Source organism: Haliotis rufescens, unplaced genomic scaffold (assembly GCF_023055435.1).
Source record: "Haliotis rufescens isolate VD_foot unplaced genomic scaffold, xgHalRufe1.0.p SCAF_55, whole genome shotgun sequence".
In the NCBI taxonomy this organism is placed as follows: Eukaryota; Metazoa; Mollusca; class Gastropoda; order Lepetellida; family Haliotidae; genus Haliotis; species Haliotis rufescens.
Genome location: NW_025964279.1, coordinates 217362 through 235211, shown reverse-complemented (window position 1 = coordinate 235211; position 17850 = coordinate 217362). Strand labels below are relative to the sequence as shown.

Here is a 17850-nt window from a genome sequence, read left to right as displayed (position 1 = left end):
TTATTATATAAGGCAGATGAGGCTGGTCTCCATGAGCTAGCCACTCTTCGTGCAGCTGATTTAGAGTAACCGGCGGCTTGCATCTTATGCGAGATAATTTCCAAGCGTGAAGATGGAGGTTGTCGAGGCGGCCGTAAAATATGTCCGTCTTTGGTTGTCTCAATAGGTCGTGACGTACTGGGAGTTTCAGAGGTACTTCTAGCTGGAGTTGTAGAAGTCTCGGAAACCAAGCCCTTTTGGGCCAAGCCGGGGCTATGAGGATTATGACACAATCCGTTTCCTCTATTTTCTTCAGTACTCTGTCTAGGAGAGCCCATGGGGGAAATGCATAAGCAAACATTCCCTTCCATTCCATGGAGAGCGCATTGACTTGGAGTGCTAGTGGGTCTGGTACTGGGCTGACGTAGACTGGTAGTTTGTTGTTGAGACATGTGGCGAATAGATCTATGTTTGGAGTGTCCCATACCTGGGTTATCCACTTGAACACCTCGGGATGTAGTGACCATTCTGTGGGTACTATCTCGTTTTTTCGGGATAGGTAATCTGCTAGTATATTTAGCTTCCCCGGAATGTGTCTTACTTCGATCTTGCAACTCACTGAGTCTACCAAGGCATATAAACATGTAACCTCCTTCAGTAAAGGCTGAGACCTTGTGCCTCTGTAGGTTAAATCTTGGATAGATGTGAGCGGGCATAGGCGAGACATCCACCAGCGTCTCGACTTGACGGCCTGATCGAGTGGGCTTTGTTATCATGTGCTCTACTCTTGCATATCTGTCCTCTGGTGGTGCTGCTATGCCCTTGTTGAGTAGAATCTTGCGCCTATGTAGGTGATGCCTGTGTGGGTACTAGCTCTGTTTTAGAGGGTGAACAAGGAAACCTAAGAGTGGAATACTGGGGAGTAGAACCCGTGAGTGGTCTCTGACTCTTTTAAGATGCTGATAGCCCCTTGCTGAACTTGGGTAATCTTGGGTCGATGTCTGTGAGACCGGCTAGTTCGACTGGATTCGATGTGGTCGTATCTTTGATCTTCTGTAGTTCTAAATCGTTGTCCATTGGGCAAGCGATGTCGGTAGGGTCTGAAGGCATTTCCAGTGGTATCCCCTCCTCTGCGAAGTGGGATGATCATCTTTAGCAGGAACTGTGCTTCTTGACGTCAGTCGGGTTGCTGATTGAAGATCTTCCTGCATCTTCAGTATGTGTTCCAGTGAGCTGTGGATGAATCCGGTCTGCTGTAGTGTCATCTCCGTGGGGTGTCTAAGTGTAGGCCTACGTTCTGATTGTTCGGGGTATGACGTTAGTAGAAAAGTTCAACGATGCTCGGCTGTTGTGCGCAGGGGCAACTTGTGTAATCACTCTTATTAATGGCAGGCATACCCAGTCTAACATTAAGTGCCGAATGTAGCATTTAATGAATATTCGATTCTTGATGACGTCATCAATATATGACGAACAGGGAAGGGTAAGGAATTCTAGAATCAACTGACCGGTACCTCCTACCCGTCACGTTCTAACAAGGTCATCTTGGTATTTTGTCCTTGTATCTGTTTTAAAGGGCGGGCATTAGATTTATAGAGTTCTGCAATGATATGTTAATGGCATAATTATTTGGTCTATAATTAACCTCCGTAGTAGAATCCCCACTGTATAAAAAACAGTATTAGCAATAGATCCGCACCCCCTACTCGGGCTGTGCTGAGACTGGGTCATATGGCTGAGGGTAGCGTAATCCCGGTCGTCTGATCTACGGCTGGCCGTGCGGGAATCAAGTGTTCTATAACTGTGTGATAGTGACGTAACATCTCCCTGGCTTCTCCACCCGTGTAACTGGACTGTGTGGCAGTATGAGATGGCGTATGCTTAGGAATTCTATCCTGATTAGCACGAGCTTTTTCAGTTCGTCTATCTTATGGCTAGAGGGTGAATGGTGTGTATTTCTGAGCATACTGCGATGCAATGTCCGTGATTCACGATCTGCCCTATGGTGTACGTGGTAGGGAGGTAATCTATCTCTTTTATGTTCTCCTGTGTCCTCATAATAATCAGATACAGCGTAGGCTTGCATTGTCTGCTGTATGAGGAAGTACTGCCATATTCAGCCTTATATCTCCCTCAATCTCGTGCTTATCAATCCCCGTTTGGTCATGCCGGGTTTGTGCAATCAATTCTTTTAGAGTTTATTCCTGAGCCCTTGATTGCGTGCGCTTTTATCAATTATTACAACATTGAGTTGGTTAATTTCTCCGAATCCCTTTAGTTAAAAACCTGTGAGGTACATCTGCTCCTCAACTTTATTGGGAGATCCTTAGGTCTCTTGAATTTCGTGATCGACCCCTGTTGGCCAAGCCCGGGTTGTGCGACAGATTCTTTTGGATATGAGATTTCCGGAGACATTGATTGCATGTGCTTTTATCAATCTGATTGACCCCTGTATGGCCAAGCCGGGGTTGTGCGACAGATTCTTTAAGATATGAGATTTTCTGAGACATTGATTGCATGCGCTTTTATCAATCTGATCGACCCCTGTATGGCCAAGCCGGGTCATAGATTGCATGCGTGTGTCAATCATCATGATCATAACAGACATTGAATTTGTTATTCTTTCCGTGAACTCATTTAAGTTAAAGGGGGAAAATCGTTAGTTTCTGCCCAAACTCGATGATCGACCGTACCAGATGTTGCCGGATGCAAGTTAGAGGCACTTTCTGTTTGACCGGTAAAATGCATCTGCTCCTCAACATTATTGGGAGAGTGGGATGAGCGACGGGGTCTCTTCTCCTCATAAGGTGAGACGGCGCACTCGCGCGACACTCGCGTTTTTACGCTTTATACATCATTACAGACATTGAATTCCGAACTCAATTAAGTTAAAGGGGGAACGCGGCAGAGGGTGAAAATCGTTAGTTTCTGTCCAAACTCGATGATCGACCGTACCAGACGTTGCCGGATGCAAGTTAGAGGCACTTTCTGTTTGACCGTTAAAATGCATCTGCTCCTCAACTTTTGGGAGAGTGGGATGAGCGACGGGGTCTCTTCTCCTCACAAGGTGAGACGGCGCCCTCGCACGACACTCGCTTGTAACCCACGTGATTAATATGGCCACCAAGAGCTTAATCACTTGTTTTTACTTGATGCGCTAGTAATCTTTGTAATCAGGATTGTTGATACATGCCTTGTAGAGCTTGTCAATTTTCTCCTTTGACAGAGGCTCGCAATAGCTGCACCTTGACTTTTGTGTGCAGTTGCTTGCATGATAGACATCTAGGGTGAGGGTCACCAGGTATCTGGTGTTGCCCACAGCCTGAACAGACGGGTGTCTGTCCTTGAGATGAAGATCTCATCCCACAAAACGTTTCTAACTAATTACTTACTAGAACTTCCGATCTTCTTATACCCCCGTTCTCTGCTTGTAGACTGCTCACTGCTTGTAGCCTATGAAGCTTGAGAAGATCTAATGTGCTTTGTAAGTGTGGAACTCAATCACGTGTACGGATGTGCAACAAAATATTTTCCTTGTTGTCATCTGGACACACAGGAAAGAAGTGACTAGATTCCCGCCTTGTGCATGCGCAGTGGCGCCTCTGGCAAGGGATAGGGTTTCCCTCACAATTATGGATATGTTGGCAGTGTAGTGGACGTCTGTTGAAAATTTATAAAAAAAATTTTAGTGTGGTTCTCAGCATAAACAGGAATTTATGGCACTGATGTGATAGAGGTGAGGTATTCACAAGAATTATACAGCTTAGAGGGCATTGTATATGTTTTAGCAGGATCACTCGAGGTAGTGGGGTTGTATGCGTCCCGTATTAGCTTTTATACCACGAGCAGGAGGCCAGTGGTATAAAACCTAACATGGGATACATAAATCCCAATGTACCCCGAGTGATCCTGCTACTACAAATTTATCTTTCCGACATGTTTTAATATGACATTTTAAATGAATTAAAACAAATTCAAAATTGATAGAAAACAGCTGTTCGATTGAGTGGAGATTAGCTTGTGCTGTGTAACATGACTTTCCATTGACTCGGAAAAAGCGTGCAGCTTTTTTGCTTCGAAGCTGGGTAAAAGGGATTTATTCTGCCTCTCAGAAATCCACGTGCAGCCTGCCTTGCTCGTGGCAGGGTATAAGGGCTTTAATCTCCCGCTGAGAAATTTATTTCCCTCCTAGGCGGGATACATAGTATTTTATCAAGATCATGTGGACCAGTCAGACCTCATCATTCTGATATATCGGAGGTATGATAATGATTGTTACGCTATATATAGCCAAACGACAAATGCTGGAAAATCTCTGTGAGCTGGATGTTGAACAGTTTCTGTTAATATTTACATGTATGTATTTGTGTCCATCAGGCTTGCTAAAGACATAAGATCAAGGGTTCAGTTCGCAGAATCTAACTAATTATGTTTTTAGGTTTTCAGCACAACAATACCTGTGCTTGCACGTTTTACCAAAGTGGTCTTGACTTTTGGCTCATCTCTCACATTAGAGGGTGTGATGTAACTGAAATAATGTTCAAAGTGGCGTTAAGCTAAAATCCCTATTTCACTCTCTCTTTTTCAGTTGTGGAGAGAACTTAAAGCAGATACCATGAAACCGTTCAGACCATATGTTGAAGAAACCTTTTTACCAGAAGACTATGACGCAAAAGCCAATATGACAAAGGTGAGGCCTAAGAAAGAACACATACAAGATGACATAAGCAGTATTGCTTCCAAATTCTGACAAGATAGACACAATTTTATGGATAACAACTTCTTTAATACTGTAAAAGCTATTTCCAAATTCTGTTTTGTCAATGTCGATCCGTGAAGATTCTGGGGTAGAATAGGTCTTCAGCAACCCATGCTTGCCGTAAAAGGTGACTATGCTTGTCGTAAAAGGCGACTAACGGGATCGGTTGGTCAGGCTCGCTGACTTGGTTGATGCATGTCATCGATCCCAATTGCGTGGATCGATGCTCATGACATTAATCACTGGATGGTCCAGACTCGATTATTTACAGACCGCCGTCATGTAGCTGGAATATTGCTGAGTGCGGCGTTAAACAACAAACCAACCAACCAACCAAAACACTCTTGAAATTTATTTTTCTGAAAATTGTGTTCCTCCAAGAAACTTCTTTCAAAGTTTTCATGGGTCATTTGTAGCTCACCAGACTGAAAGTCAGGTGAGCTTATGTCGTGGATTTCCTCCGGAGCACAACTAAAAAAAACATTCAATATCTTTCAACAAAACTGAAGTGGTGCCTTTTGCTATTTGCTGATTTTGGGCATTTACTTTTCTCGATTTCCATGGAAACAATTTGGACTTTGTCTCTAAAGAAAGGTGGATTTCATTTCCGAGGCACAACTAAAAAAACATTTAATATTTTTCAACAAAACTTGACAAAAATATAAAACAGATACTGAAGTGGCGCCTTTTGCTATTTGCAGATTTTTGGCATTTATATTTTTCTCGATTTCCATGGAAACAATTTGTACTTCATCTCTAAAGAGGAGTGGATTTCATTTCCAGGGACAACTCAAACAACGTTCAATATCTTTTGAAAGAATTTAGACTTAGTCTCAAATGGGAGGGGGAGGTTTCGTTTCCGGAGCACAACTTGAAAACTGTGAAAGAGTTTTCATTCAAACCTTTTGCTATTTAGGAATGCAACATGCAACAGTTTGACCCACATACAAAAAACAGTTTGTCAACTGGTGCCTTTTGCTATTTGGAGATTTTTAGAATTCATATTTCTTCTGTTTCCTTGGCAACAAGTTTGATTTTGACTCTGTTTATAGAGGTGTGTACCTGACATAGAAATACAAAGTTCCGAATCCCAATGCCATGGTATTGTTGTGACAGCTCTTGTATACGGACAGACTGATAACATAGAAATTCTCTCATTAAGTCGGACTAAAAGTAACAGTCAGATGATGTGTTCTTTCAAATTGATGGATTTGTCATTGAACAGAAGGAAACAGTTGTTCTTGGTTGGGTTGGTATAGCTCGTCCAAATACACTCGATTTATATGGAAGTGCTCGCCCAAACACACCCGTTGCGCATGTTCTTTTTTTGGGAAAATCTAGTGCGTGTCATGCTGATGTGACGGACCACTACGTTGAACGGGGTAACATGTGGAAGTTGATGTTTATTCGTTGTGGGACGAAGACGTCCTTAGAGCTAAGGTCAGGAGATTGCCTTTGCTAATATTAGAATTAACTTCCATTATCCACTTTGGTCAATTATTCACTTTAGATGAATATATAGACACATTTGATTTTGGGGCGATTTGGTTAGTGTGGCAATGAAGGTTTGTGTTTCTGTCTTCTGTTTCTGTTTAATTAAAATGTCTGACATGATATGTTTGACTTGTTGTTTACTTAACGGGGAATAATGTGCCTCATTCCCAGTCATCTTCTGATGACTCTTGTTATATCTTTGTTGACAACATATCCAGGTAAGCTGCATTGGCATGGCACTATAATTTCTTGTGTTACTTTCTCCCCCCCACCCCTCTCCAGGTTTTGGTCAGGGGTCTTTCTCTTCCCGGTAAACTGGGATTTACCTCAAATTAAATATTTTGAGCACAATGAGGTGAGTTTTGCTATAGGATCAGCAAAATGATGTTTTTATTCTGGGTTTCAGTTGTTGGAAGCTGGGTCACATCCAAATCCAGAATCAAGGCCGGTTTTTAAGGAAATGTTAATGAGGTTAAATGAAATTCATCCTGTCAAGGGTGAACTGATAGACAATCTCGTCAATATGGTAAGTTGATTGCACAACAGGATTAGGCATTACTTTTTTGTTTGCCCGATTTACGGATTCACCAAACCATAATTCCACAAATGTGGAATCTGTTCATTTTGTTAAAACTTGCAGTTTTAAAATCTTCTGAGTAGGCCTAAAGGGGACCGTGGAAAATTCCAACCACAATAAGTAGGCTTGGATGACTCTAACTTACTTCCTGTACAGTTTATGAGACGGCTGATTGAGCGTTTGATAAAATATGAACTGACGTTTTCAGCTAGAGAAATACTCCAGTAACCTGGAGTCAATTGTAGCTGATAGGACAAAGGAGCTACAGGTGGAGAAAGCCAAAACAGAACAACTTGTCAGTCAGATGTTGCCCAAGAAGGTTGTTGAGGATCTTAAGCATGGCAGAAAAGTTGATCCAGAGAGCTTTGAATGTGTCACCATTTTCTTCAGGTATCTCATTATTTCTTTATTTGTGAAGATTCGGGGTAGAATAGGTCTTCAGCAACCCATGCTTGCTGTAAAAGGCGACTATGCTTGTCGTAAGAGGCGACTAATGGGATCGGGTGGTCAGTTTTGCTGACTTGGTTGATGTATGTCATCATATCCCAACTGCGTGGATCGATGCTCATGATGTCAATCACTGGATTGTCTTGGTCCAGACTTGATTATTTACAGACCGCCATCATATAGCTGGAATATTGCTGAGTGCAGCGTTAAACGACAACCAACCAACCATCTTAATTTGTTTATAAATTGATTCTCGTCTCTGTGCATGCCATGTTAATGTAGGTCTCCAGCAACGTATGCTGGTCATGGGAGGCAACTGACTGGATCTTTTGGGATGTTGATCACTGATTTGTCTGGTCCAGTCAAATTTGTGTGCAGGTTGCCGTCATATACCTAGAACATGAGTGGAGCGTTAAAAAACAAACATAATTCTTGCAAGCCTAATTTGGCCTTTTCATTTCATTGATCAAGGAAGGAAATCGTAAATGTTAACCTCTGTGTGGTTTCCTTGTTATCCCCCGCCCCAACAGAGTTGGCAGAGGATATTGAAATAGGTTCTGTCCGTCCATCTGTGCGTGCGTCCCAAAATCTTTTCCGGAGCATAACTCAGAAACCGTTAAATATTTCTCTACGAAACTTTGCATGTCTATCAGACTCATGCTGATCTGGTGCCTTTTGCTATTTAGGAATTTTAGAAATTTTAATTTTTTACCTTTCCATGGCAACAAGTTGGACTTATAGGGTGGTGTTCATTTCCGGAGCATAACTCAAAAACTGTTGAATACTTTCTTACGAAACTTTGCATGTCTACCAGGCACATACTGAACTGGTGCCTTTTGATATTTAGCACTTTTAGAAATTTTTATTTTAGAATTTCCATTGCAGCTATTTTGATATGGGCTTAGAGAAATGTTGAGTCACTTACCTGGTTTGGGACCATAATGTGTTAAAATGGGCGGGGGATGTAGATGACGTCGTCGACCATACGCTTGTTACAATTGGGCCATAGCTACTTCTGCTTTTAATGGGTGATCAGGCACAGTGACTTGGTTGATAAACATGTCAAAGGACCTCTACAGCAGGGATCGTTGCTCACAGTATCAGTCACAGGATTGTCTGGTCCAGACTTTAGTTTATATATAGATCACTATCATATAGCTGGAATAAGGAGGAAAAGCATGCACGCACACACACGGAAGATGATTTGTCTATCGACTGATAGGGTTTGTGTTTGCTTTGACTGGACCATGTTCATTCCATGTTTCAGTGACATCGTGGGTTTCACAGCCATTGCAAGAAATAGTACTCCTCTACAAGTTGTAGATTTGCTAAATGATCTGTACACAACATTTGATGCCATTTTGGACAACTACGATGTATACAAAGTAGAAACAATTGGCGATGCTTGTAAGTTGTCAACTTGATGTCATACAGTATTACTATACCTAACCTTTAACCCACCTTTCATTTCATCCATGATATTGCCATCTGTAATATATACTTCTGTGCAAGGAAATTAAGTGTAAATAACCAACTTTCCAAGAAAGTTGTTTTTTTCAGGCGCTATGGCTATGCTGATTGAGTGTCATCACGTCCTGATGATGTGGATCATTGCTAATGCTCAGAGTCAGAGCTCAGAGCTTTTTTTCCAGCTCAGATTTATATACAGGCTGTTGTGATACAGCTGGAATATTGCTGACTGTGGCGTAGATCATTTACTATCTCATCATATTACTCAATCACATTCACTTCTCAGTTATAAATGTGTCGGTGCCTAATTCAACAAACTGTATGTATGTTTGTTGTGTAAAAATTTGCAAAATGTTCTAAGTTATTTTCATTAAGGACCCCTGTGTGACCGTTATCGTCAAATGGTTTACCTTTAATATTGCAAACATACCAGAGCATTCAGGTGAGCTAGGGCGGTTGGCCATTCAGGTGAGCTATTGCGGTTGGCCATATTTTTACATACAAATATGGACAATGTGTTGACGTCACTCGGGAGAGGGCGAAGTTCACTTTGTAACAAAAGGTATATTACATCATATCTCACCTCAATATTTTGTTTTGTACCTTGTTTCTGATTAATTTCAAAATTCACTGCAGACTTGATCGATATAGTATGTTTCACAGATGTCCAAAAGTCAGAATAGCTCTTCAGCAACCCATGCTTGCTGTAAAAGGCGACTATGCTTGTCGTAAGAGGCAACTAACAGGATCAGGTGGTCAGGCTCGCTGACTTGGTTGATGCAAGTCATCGATCCCAATTGCGTGGATCGATGCTGATGATGTCAATCACTGGATTGTCTGGTCCAGACTCTATTATTTACTGACCGCTCTCATATACCGGTAGCTGGAATATTTCTGAGTGCGGCGTTAAACAACAAACCAAACCAAACTAAAAGGTGACCATGCTTTGTCGTAAGCGGCGACTTACGGGATCGGGTGGTCAGGCTCACTGACTTGGTTGATGCATGTTAATGTATCCCAAATGTGTAGATCGATGCTCATGATGTCAATCACTGGATTGTCTGGTCCTTATAGCTGGAATATTGCTGAGTGCGGCGTTAAACAACAAACAAACAATCAAATATGATAAGCACATGATGATCACACAAATCATGTGATCAAATATGGTGTAGATATAGTTTCTGTGCAGAGCCTGTCATATTAATGAGCTTTGAAATGATACAGCTATATGTTGTACGTTATTTTTGGCCACCTGCTGCCCATTGCACATTGTTTCTGTTGTAACATGTTGTTTAGGATGGCTAAATATAGAATAACTTTTGTTAACTCTAGACATGGTGGTGAGTGGGTTGCCAATCAGGAATGGCAATCTCCATGCAGGAGAAATTGCCACCATGAGCCTTGACCTGCTATCCTCCATGATTGGCTTCAAGATAAGACACATGCCTGAGGAAATTCTACAGCTTCGTGTGGGGATGCACTCTGGTTTGTAGATTCTTTAATTGATAATATTCCCATACATTTTTATACCAAGGACCAGGGTAGAAATATATTTGTTTTTAGGTGTGCCACAGGCTACTCAAAGATGTCTAGAAGTGCCCTGTGGAATTTAAGTGTGCCAACAAGAATAAAACTGATCCATCGTCAACTCTGTGAATGTTTTTTTAGTTTTAGCTACATACAAAGCAGTCATTGACAAAGTTTGCCACCGTAATTCCTTTTCAATGAGGTTAATAAGTGCTTGTGTTAGAGAGGGAAGGGCACTGTTAGAATCGTAATGGCAGAGGTTCCCAATGACTAAAGACACACTTTGAAATAATTCTTTTCATTACCTTGTAGTTATGATTAAGATATGAAGCTATTGATAAATGTTCTTTTAAATGAGTAAATGACAAACACACTGAGAATGAATACATGAACAGAATTATTAATTAATGCACAGATCCTACACAAATTAGACCTGGAAATTCAGAAAAGTTTGAACTCTGAAAGAACTACCGTATTCGACGTAATAAGCGCCCAGAGCGCTCTCAAAATAAGAAATAGGGGGCTCTTATTAGAATATTATTTTGGTGAAAAAAAACAGAGTTGAAAGATAAATTTCGTTGTTTATGCTGTCAGCCTGAAATTTTATGTACGTCAGATATATTTTTCAAAATTAAATGCCAATAAGTAAGGGTGCATATAGCACACAAGTGCGTATTATACGCGAATAAATAAGTCTTGTGTACATTGATCAATCGGAAGGGGTGCCATATTGGGATTGTTCACCAGCCAATATCTTAGCAAATGTCGCCATGGGCGCTTATTAGAGCGGGGCGCTTATTACGTCGAATACGGTATATTTTTATTTCAGCATCATATAAATTAAAGCAGGGTTTTGAATAAATGAACTGAATTGATGATTGTATTGTCAACATACATTTGATGAACAAATGCTGAAATACACTGGGTACAGTAAAGAACAATTTTGTGAAAAAGGTATTTTTGCTTATGTAGCAAGCCGCTAGTGTAGCCCTTCCAATATCTGGTGTATGAAATTAAGGGGAGTCCTGTGGCCCTTGAGGTTTGCTCCTGTAGTATTGGAATCAATCAATCTCCAACAATCAACATTAAAATTATGACAAGGACCCCTTGAGTTTTATGCTTAATTTCGAACACTGAAGGTTTCCAACTTTCACTGCACATGTGAATCCCATGATGGTGATTTATTATCTGGGATTCCAAAGTAAATGACCCTCACAGGCAAATTTGGATTTTTTTTATTTTGTTCAAAATTGGGTTGGTTTTTTTAATACAACTATTTTAAATCTTTTGACTCATCTTTTTACTAAAACATTTGTGCGACCTATAACTTAAAAACTACTACAGTTTACATACTAATAGAAGAGGTGCAGTGCAAAGTTTTGATATGTGGATATTTTCTGACTTTGGGCCTTGGAACATCTGACTCAATGAAAGTCTGGATGAACATGTGATGGCAAATGGCAGTTTTTTTCACTTCCATATGATGATATCCATTATATTGCTTGCACCATTTGCAGAAAATTTCAAAATTTCAAATCACAAATTCACGGATTCATACAGTTTGCACATCGGTTTTTCAATTCATACCTCAATGGGTAAAAAATACAGTCAATCTTAAACTAAATTTGTGCAATATTCTGGGCCATGATAATACTGTCTTTTGCTTTTCTCAATGCTTCAGATCAATATAGAGGTTTGTTATCTGTCAACCGATATCGACATACGCCACATTGGCAAAACTGCAAACTTGTCATGGTTCTCTGAATGATTGGTCCCGACAGGTTCTCATGACGGACCAGTTCTATAAACATTTTACACAAGGACACCATATCCTACATTCGACCATGCAGCAGTATGCTTTAGATCTGACTGTACATGTAACTGGATGTTTGGTTAATTTGAAACCCTCAGGCCCTGCTGTGGCTGGTGTGGTTGGTCTCAAGATGCCCAGATACTGTCTGTTTGGTGACACTGTCAACACAGCATCTAGAATGGAGTCCAGCTCAATAGGTGAGTATGGCAAGAACGATATTTCAAAAGGGTCAAATTTGTTTTTTGTTTTGTGCTTGTATTGAAGGTGGAAGATGTTATGTTTTAAAACATTATTCAGAATGTTTAATTTTAAAAGCTGATATTTACAATAAGTTTTTAGCATTATTATTAATATTATTATACACTATTTATTTACATGCAAATTAATTGTTCGTTGATAACATTTTCAATGTCTTCATGTATAATTCACAAGTTGAGACACCCATGAAGATCCGGGTTAGAATAGGTCTTCAGCAACCCTTGCTTACCGTATGAGGAGTCAGTGGTCAGACTTGCTGACTTGGTTAATGCAAGTCATTGTATCCCAAGTGCGTAGATCTAAGCTCATGATGTCAATGACAGGATTGTCTGGTCCAGACTAGATTATTTACAGACAGCCCTCATATAACTGGAATGCTGCTGAGTGCAGCCGTAAACAAACAAACAAACAAACAAACAAACAAACAAACAAACAAACATAACATAAGTTGAGGATCCCGTCATCACACCTTTTAATCTGTTTATACTGAACAGCGTTTGAAATTGGCACTAGTCCTGTAGTCCTTGCCAAAGTGACCAATTGTTAAGGTATCAGAAGGACTGGTAGAAATTTGCCAATTTTAACGGTTTTTCCATTTGTTATCATTTGAAGGACTAGAGGACTAAAAATGTTAGTTTCTACCACTGCTGAACAGCAAAAAGAAAACAAATGTGTCGGTATCCACACCAAACATTGGGCAAATTTATGCTATTACTGTTTGACATTATTGATGGGGAGGTGAAATGAAGTACTTCAAGATTATTGTGATACAAGTGTGTGTCTGTGTCTGCTTGTAGTTGTACTAGTCTTGACTTATGACGTTTTTATGGTGCTAGCCCACTAAGATACCAACTTGCATTTTAACATGGATACCCCACTCAGACACAGTATACTGACTGAGCTGAGCCAAGCCGATCTGATCTTTTTAGGTCTTTTGGTATGAGCCAGCTGGGATTTGAACCTCCGACCCACTGTCCACTTGACCACAGTGGCAGTCTTTTCATTATTAATGACATATGAATATTATCAAAAAGATAGGGTTTTTCAATATCCAACTCTATTAGCAGCCCCAATATATTACTGATCTCTTGAGATGTGGACGTGTCTGACTGAGAATCAACACATCATTTTTTTCACATTGTATGTTATTTCCAGCCTTGAGGATCCACATGAGTTCGAAGACGGCAGATATCCTCATGGTGCTTGGTGGCTACAAGTTGGATTGTAGAGGAGAGCGAGAAGTCAAGGTACTCTCATGCATAATGTATACCTTAGTTTACTAAATGACTGAAGTTGTATTTGTTGACGTTCATCAGCTAATGAAGACAGTGCCTCACGTGAGCAAATTCCATGATTATTTCAAGACATTGAGGAATTCCCCAAAAGTAGTTCTGTATATCTCCGCTCAGCTGACGTTCAATGAAGCGACAGTCAGCTTGGTAGTTTCATCAAGGCGAGGTCACCTGCTACTGTCAATATATGAAAATCACATCAGCTTAAATAATTATCTGTCATTGGTGCAATGTCTGTTTTCAGTCCATTGGCTTAGAAAGATATATTTTTTTTATCCCCCCGGCATATAATGCGGGGGGATATAGGGATCAGCCAGTCTGTCTGTCCATCCGTCTGTTATCATTTCCTTTTCCGGGGCAGAATTCCAAAACCATTCAGTGTATTTGATCGAAACTTGGCAAATCTATCAGGCACATACTGAAGTGGTGCCTTTTGATATTTTGGGATTTTTCTAATTTTTATTTTTTAAAATTTTTATGGAAAGAAGTTGAACATAGACTCGATTGGGGATGGGGTTTGTTTCCGGGGCAGAATTTGAAAACCATTAAGTGTATGTGATTGAAACTTGGCAAATCTATCAGGCACATACTGAAGTGGTGCCTTTTAATATTTTGGGATTTTTCTAATTTTTATTTTTTTAAATTTTTATGGAATGAAGTTGGACATAGACTCAATTGGGGATGGGGTTTGTTTCCGGGGCAGAATTTGAAAACCATTAAGTGTATGTGATTGAAACTTGGTAAAGCTATCAGGCACATACTGAAGTGGTGCCTTTTGATATTTTGGGATTTTTCTAATTTTATCTTTTTTAATTTTTATGAAATGAAGTTGGACATAGACTCATTTGGGGAAGGGGTTCGTAGACTCAATTGGGGATGGGGTTTGTTTCCGGGGCAGGATCCGAAAACCTTTCAGTGTATTTGATCAAAACTTGGCAAATCTATCAGGCACATTCTGAAGTGGTTCCTTTTGATATTATTTTTTTAAAGATTTTTTTAAAGATTTTTTTATATTTTTAAGAATTTTTATGGAAAGAAGTTGGACCTAGACTCCATTAGGGAACAGGTTCGTTTCCGGGCCAGAATTTGAAAAACCATTCAGTGGGTAAACAATGTATGCTTCTTAAAGAACATTCAACTGTTGACTCATTACATACAGAATTGCATATTTACTAGTGGTAAAAATACTTTACAGACAGCTTTCTGATGACTCTTGTCTATAATGTTGGATTTGGATCATTGCCATATGTAGACACCAGCTTTTTATAGCCAGATTTCAAAAAGTCAATATTGGGTGGTCAGTAAATTGTCATGTGAATTATGGACAGATGATACATGAACACAGGTCAAACTTAGTAGCCAGTCAAAGTTGACTGAGACTGTTTTCAGTGTCAACTAAACATCAAGTGGTTGTAAATGTTTGAGGATACACACTGTATCCTCTCAACTCTTGCGGGACGGGGCGGGGCGGGTAGCCTACTGGTTAAAGCGTTGGTCAAGACCCAGGTTCGATTTCCGACATGGGTACGATGTGTGAAGCCCATTTCTGGTGTCTCCCGCCGTGATATTGCTGGAATATTGCTAAAAAACGGCGTAAAACAATACCCACTCACTCATAACTCTTACTGGTCACAAATCTGAAAGTTTTCCCTTTCTTAGTTAGCTTGTTTCCCACCATCGTTGCATATTCAGTGTTTGTCTACAAGGTTTGAACAGTCTTGAATTTTGCAGTGTGGCCTTAAATATTCCTTAAATCTGAATCTGCCTTTTTTTATGCCTAATATATGACTTAAAAGGTCTTGGATTCAGCAACCCTTGTTGACTTGGTAATAAATAAATGTATGAAATTTATCTTTTTCTTTCATAAAGCATGATATAATTACAGTAAAGTACGGTTATAACGAACTCAAAGGGACTACTAATTTAAGTTCGTTATAACCGTAGTTCTTTATAAGCATATATACAGCATAACTACAGCAAATAGTCGGGACCAAAAAAGTAAGTTTGTTATGTCTGTCAGTTCGCTATAACCGTAGTTTACTGTATGTACCAAAATATTCGTTCTTAACAGCTCCATTTAGATACTGGTATGGTAAATTAATAGTGTATTTGGATGGTCAAATAAGATTCCCCAAATAAATCTGTTTTAAATCACACTTGGATCTTAATTTTTGCTGTGGAAAGTGTGATCATTGCCTTGAAAGTCGTTATAAATGGGGCTCTGTATGAACCATGCTCAACAAGAAAACACACAAGTGTAATTGCTGTTTTATTTCACTCCTTCAGGGCAAGGGAGTGATGACTACCTACTGGCTAATGGGCAAAGACGACTTCACTAAACCTCTCCCTGACATGTCAATGGCTGCTTCACTGTCGAAGCATGAATTCAAATGAACTGATAAGAATCGGATGAACCTGAAGACATTCTTTCTCATGTGCCAGAATTCTCGGTGTAATTCTGATAACGTCATGATTTCCTTGATTTGTTCTCTCATATATTGTTAAGTTGACTAATGTGTCAATGGTTTCGTGAATTCATTGTGAATTCTGTGTCTAAGCAATGACTGTGATGGTGTAAAGGATATTGTTGAATTTCTTGTTGAAAGTTGTTGACATTGTGGTCTGTTGAAGTGGTTCTCATGAAATGTGTATGTCACTTCACATTTAATTCTCCAGACTTCCTGGAAACACAAGAACTTGCTTGAAGCAACATTTGTACCATTACATTTCTTGGCTACTCGTAGTCTCATTCTGTCCGAAGAAAGTTTAAAATCATGTGTAGGTGTAATGCATATATACATATACTGGGGTACTGTATAAAGTGACCTCACCAATAACATAACTCCAGCACACGGCAATGTGTGTTGACATGGTGGGACACCAAACGGGTGACCTTGAAAAAAACCCTCATTTCATTTGAAGTCCGAATATAAGTGAGACAATGGGAGTCTTATTTCTTGTAATTACATTGCATTTTAGCTTTCTAGGCTTAGTCTTTAACTATTAGCCTGTTTATTATATATATATTTTACAGAAATTGGGCGCTTCTGCAGTGGAATCTATATTATATAGGTTTTCCGTAATAACATTTCTGTCATTCACCTTGGGCAGCTTGAGGTTTCAGATGTATAACACAACAAAGGTGAACATGTCAAAATCAATTCAACTTGCACACCATATAAGTTGTGTTTGTAAATCAGACCAAGATTCTTTTGTATTTGTACTTCATGTTACACATGGACTTGGTGAAATGTCATCAGGTTTAGTATCTTCAGTTTGAAGAAGCAGAAGGTTCATCAATATCTTCACTATCATTACAGAATGTGCCTTAAACCACATGCTCTGTGCGTATGTGAAGTAAGTCTTTGTAAGTTGATGCGTGAATAAAATAACTATAGGCTATATAGACTGCTGTCAGAGAATATTGCTCGAATCTGAAGCCCCATTCTGGTAATCATAGCTTTAGACTCGGTCTGACAATCTGCTGAGGTTACATCAACAAAGAATCTCAAAGAACTGCTTCTGGCTGGTAGACACGTAAGGTTTTGGCAGGTGCAGTTCATTTCACCTTTCCGAGAAGACATACTGGGAGTACGACATTTGTAAGCAAGAATCTGACTTGTCACTTCTGCAACTGTTTCATTTTCTCGTCCTTTATATTGTAACTTCCTTATGAATATTGTGTATGTTTTAGGTACTGTTCCTTATTTGGATGTTCTTTTAAATGATATTTTTACTGTGAACATACACAAACTGCAAAAGTTTGGGGCCGTGTATTCAATTGAGACAGATTACTATTAACATTTATAAAATCTATGAACTATTGACCATTAAGGATGTAATCTCTTTCAGATTGAATACATATCCCTGTTTTCATGAGTACCTATATTTATCAATTATTTATTGTGAAGAAACTGTTCTTGTTTATTGCACGAGTTATTTTTGTTGAGGAAATCTATAGTGGATTTGTGATGAACTGCTCATTGGCAAGATATCATGCTGAATAAAAGGTTTAAAATTTGTCAGTGTATCATCATTTATATTAGCTTTAGAAATGTTCACCTTCATGATTGACTTCCTCTGTCACTCGAGCTAGTATTCCTCGATGTGATACCTTTTATGTACAGTTATATTATTATGAACATATTCTATCTGAAACAAATATGATCATCATTTTCATTGTCATTCGATGAGATGAACAAGATAAATACCATTTCTTTCTGATCATATTTTA

The 17850-nt window shown here is 39.5% G+C and overlaps 1 protein-coding gene across 1 annotated transcript in view; it reads left to right on the top strand.

Moving 5' to 3' along the window:
- The window catches only part of LOC124121432, a 94284-nt gene extending 76646 nt beyond the window's left edge, over positions 1-17638 (top strand). Inside the window, exons 28-35 of the mRNA XM_046484429.2 lie at positions 4568-4669; positions 6639-6758; positions 7018-7199; positions 8524-8663; positions 10059-10211; positions 12165-12263; positions 13480-13571; positions 15903-17638. Coding sequence (XP_046340385.2) covers positions 4568-4669; positions 6639-6758; positions 7018-7199; positions 8524-8663; positions 10059-10211; positions 12165-12263; positions 13480-13571; positions 15903-16010 — 996 coding nt within the window. The 3' untranslated portion in view covers positions 16011-17638. The remainder of the gene's footprint in view (positions 1-4567; positions 4670-6638; positions 6759-7017; positions 7200-8523; positions 8664-10058; positions 10212-12164; positions 12264-13479; positions 13572-15902) is intronic.
- The last annotated feature ends 212 nt before the right edge of the window (positions 17639-17850 follow it).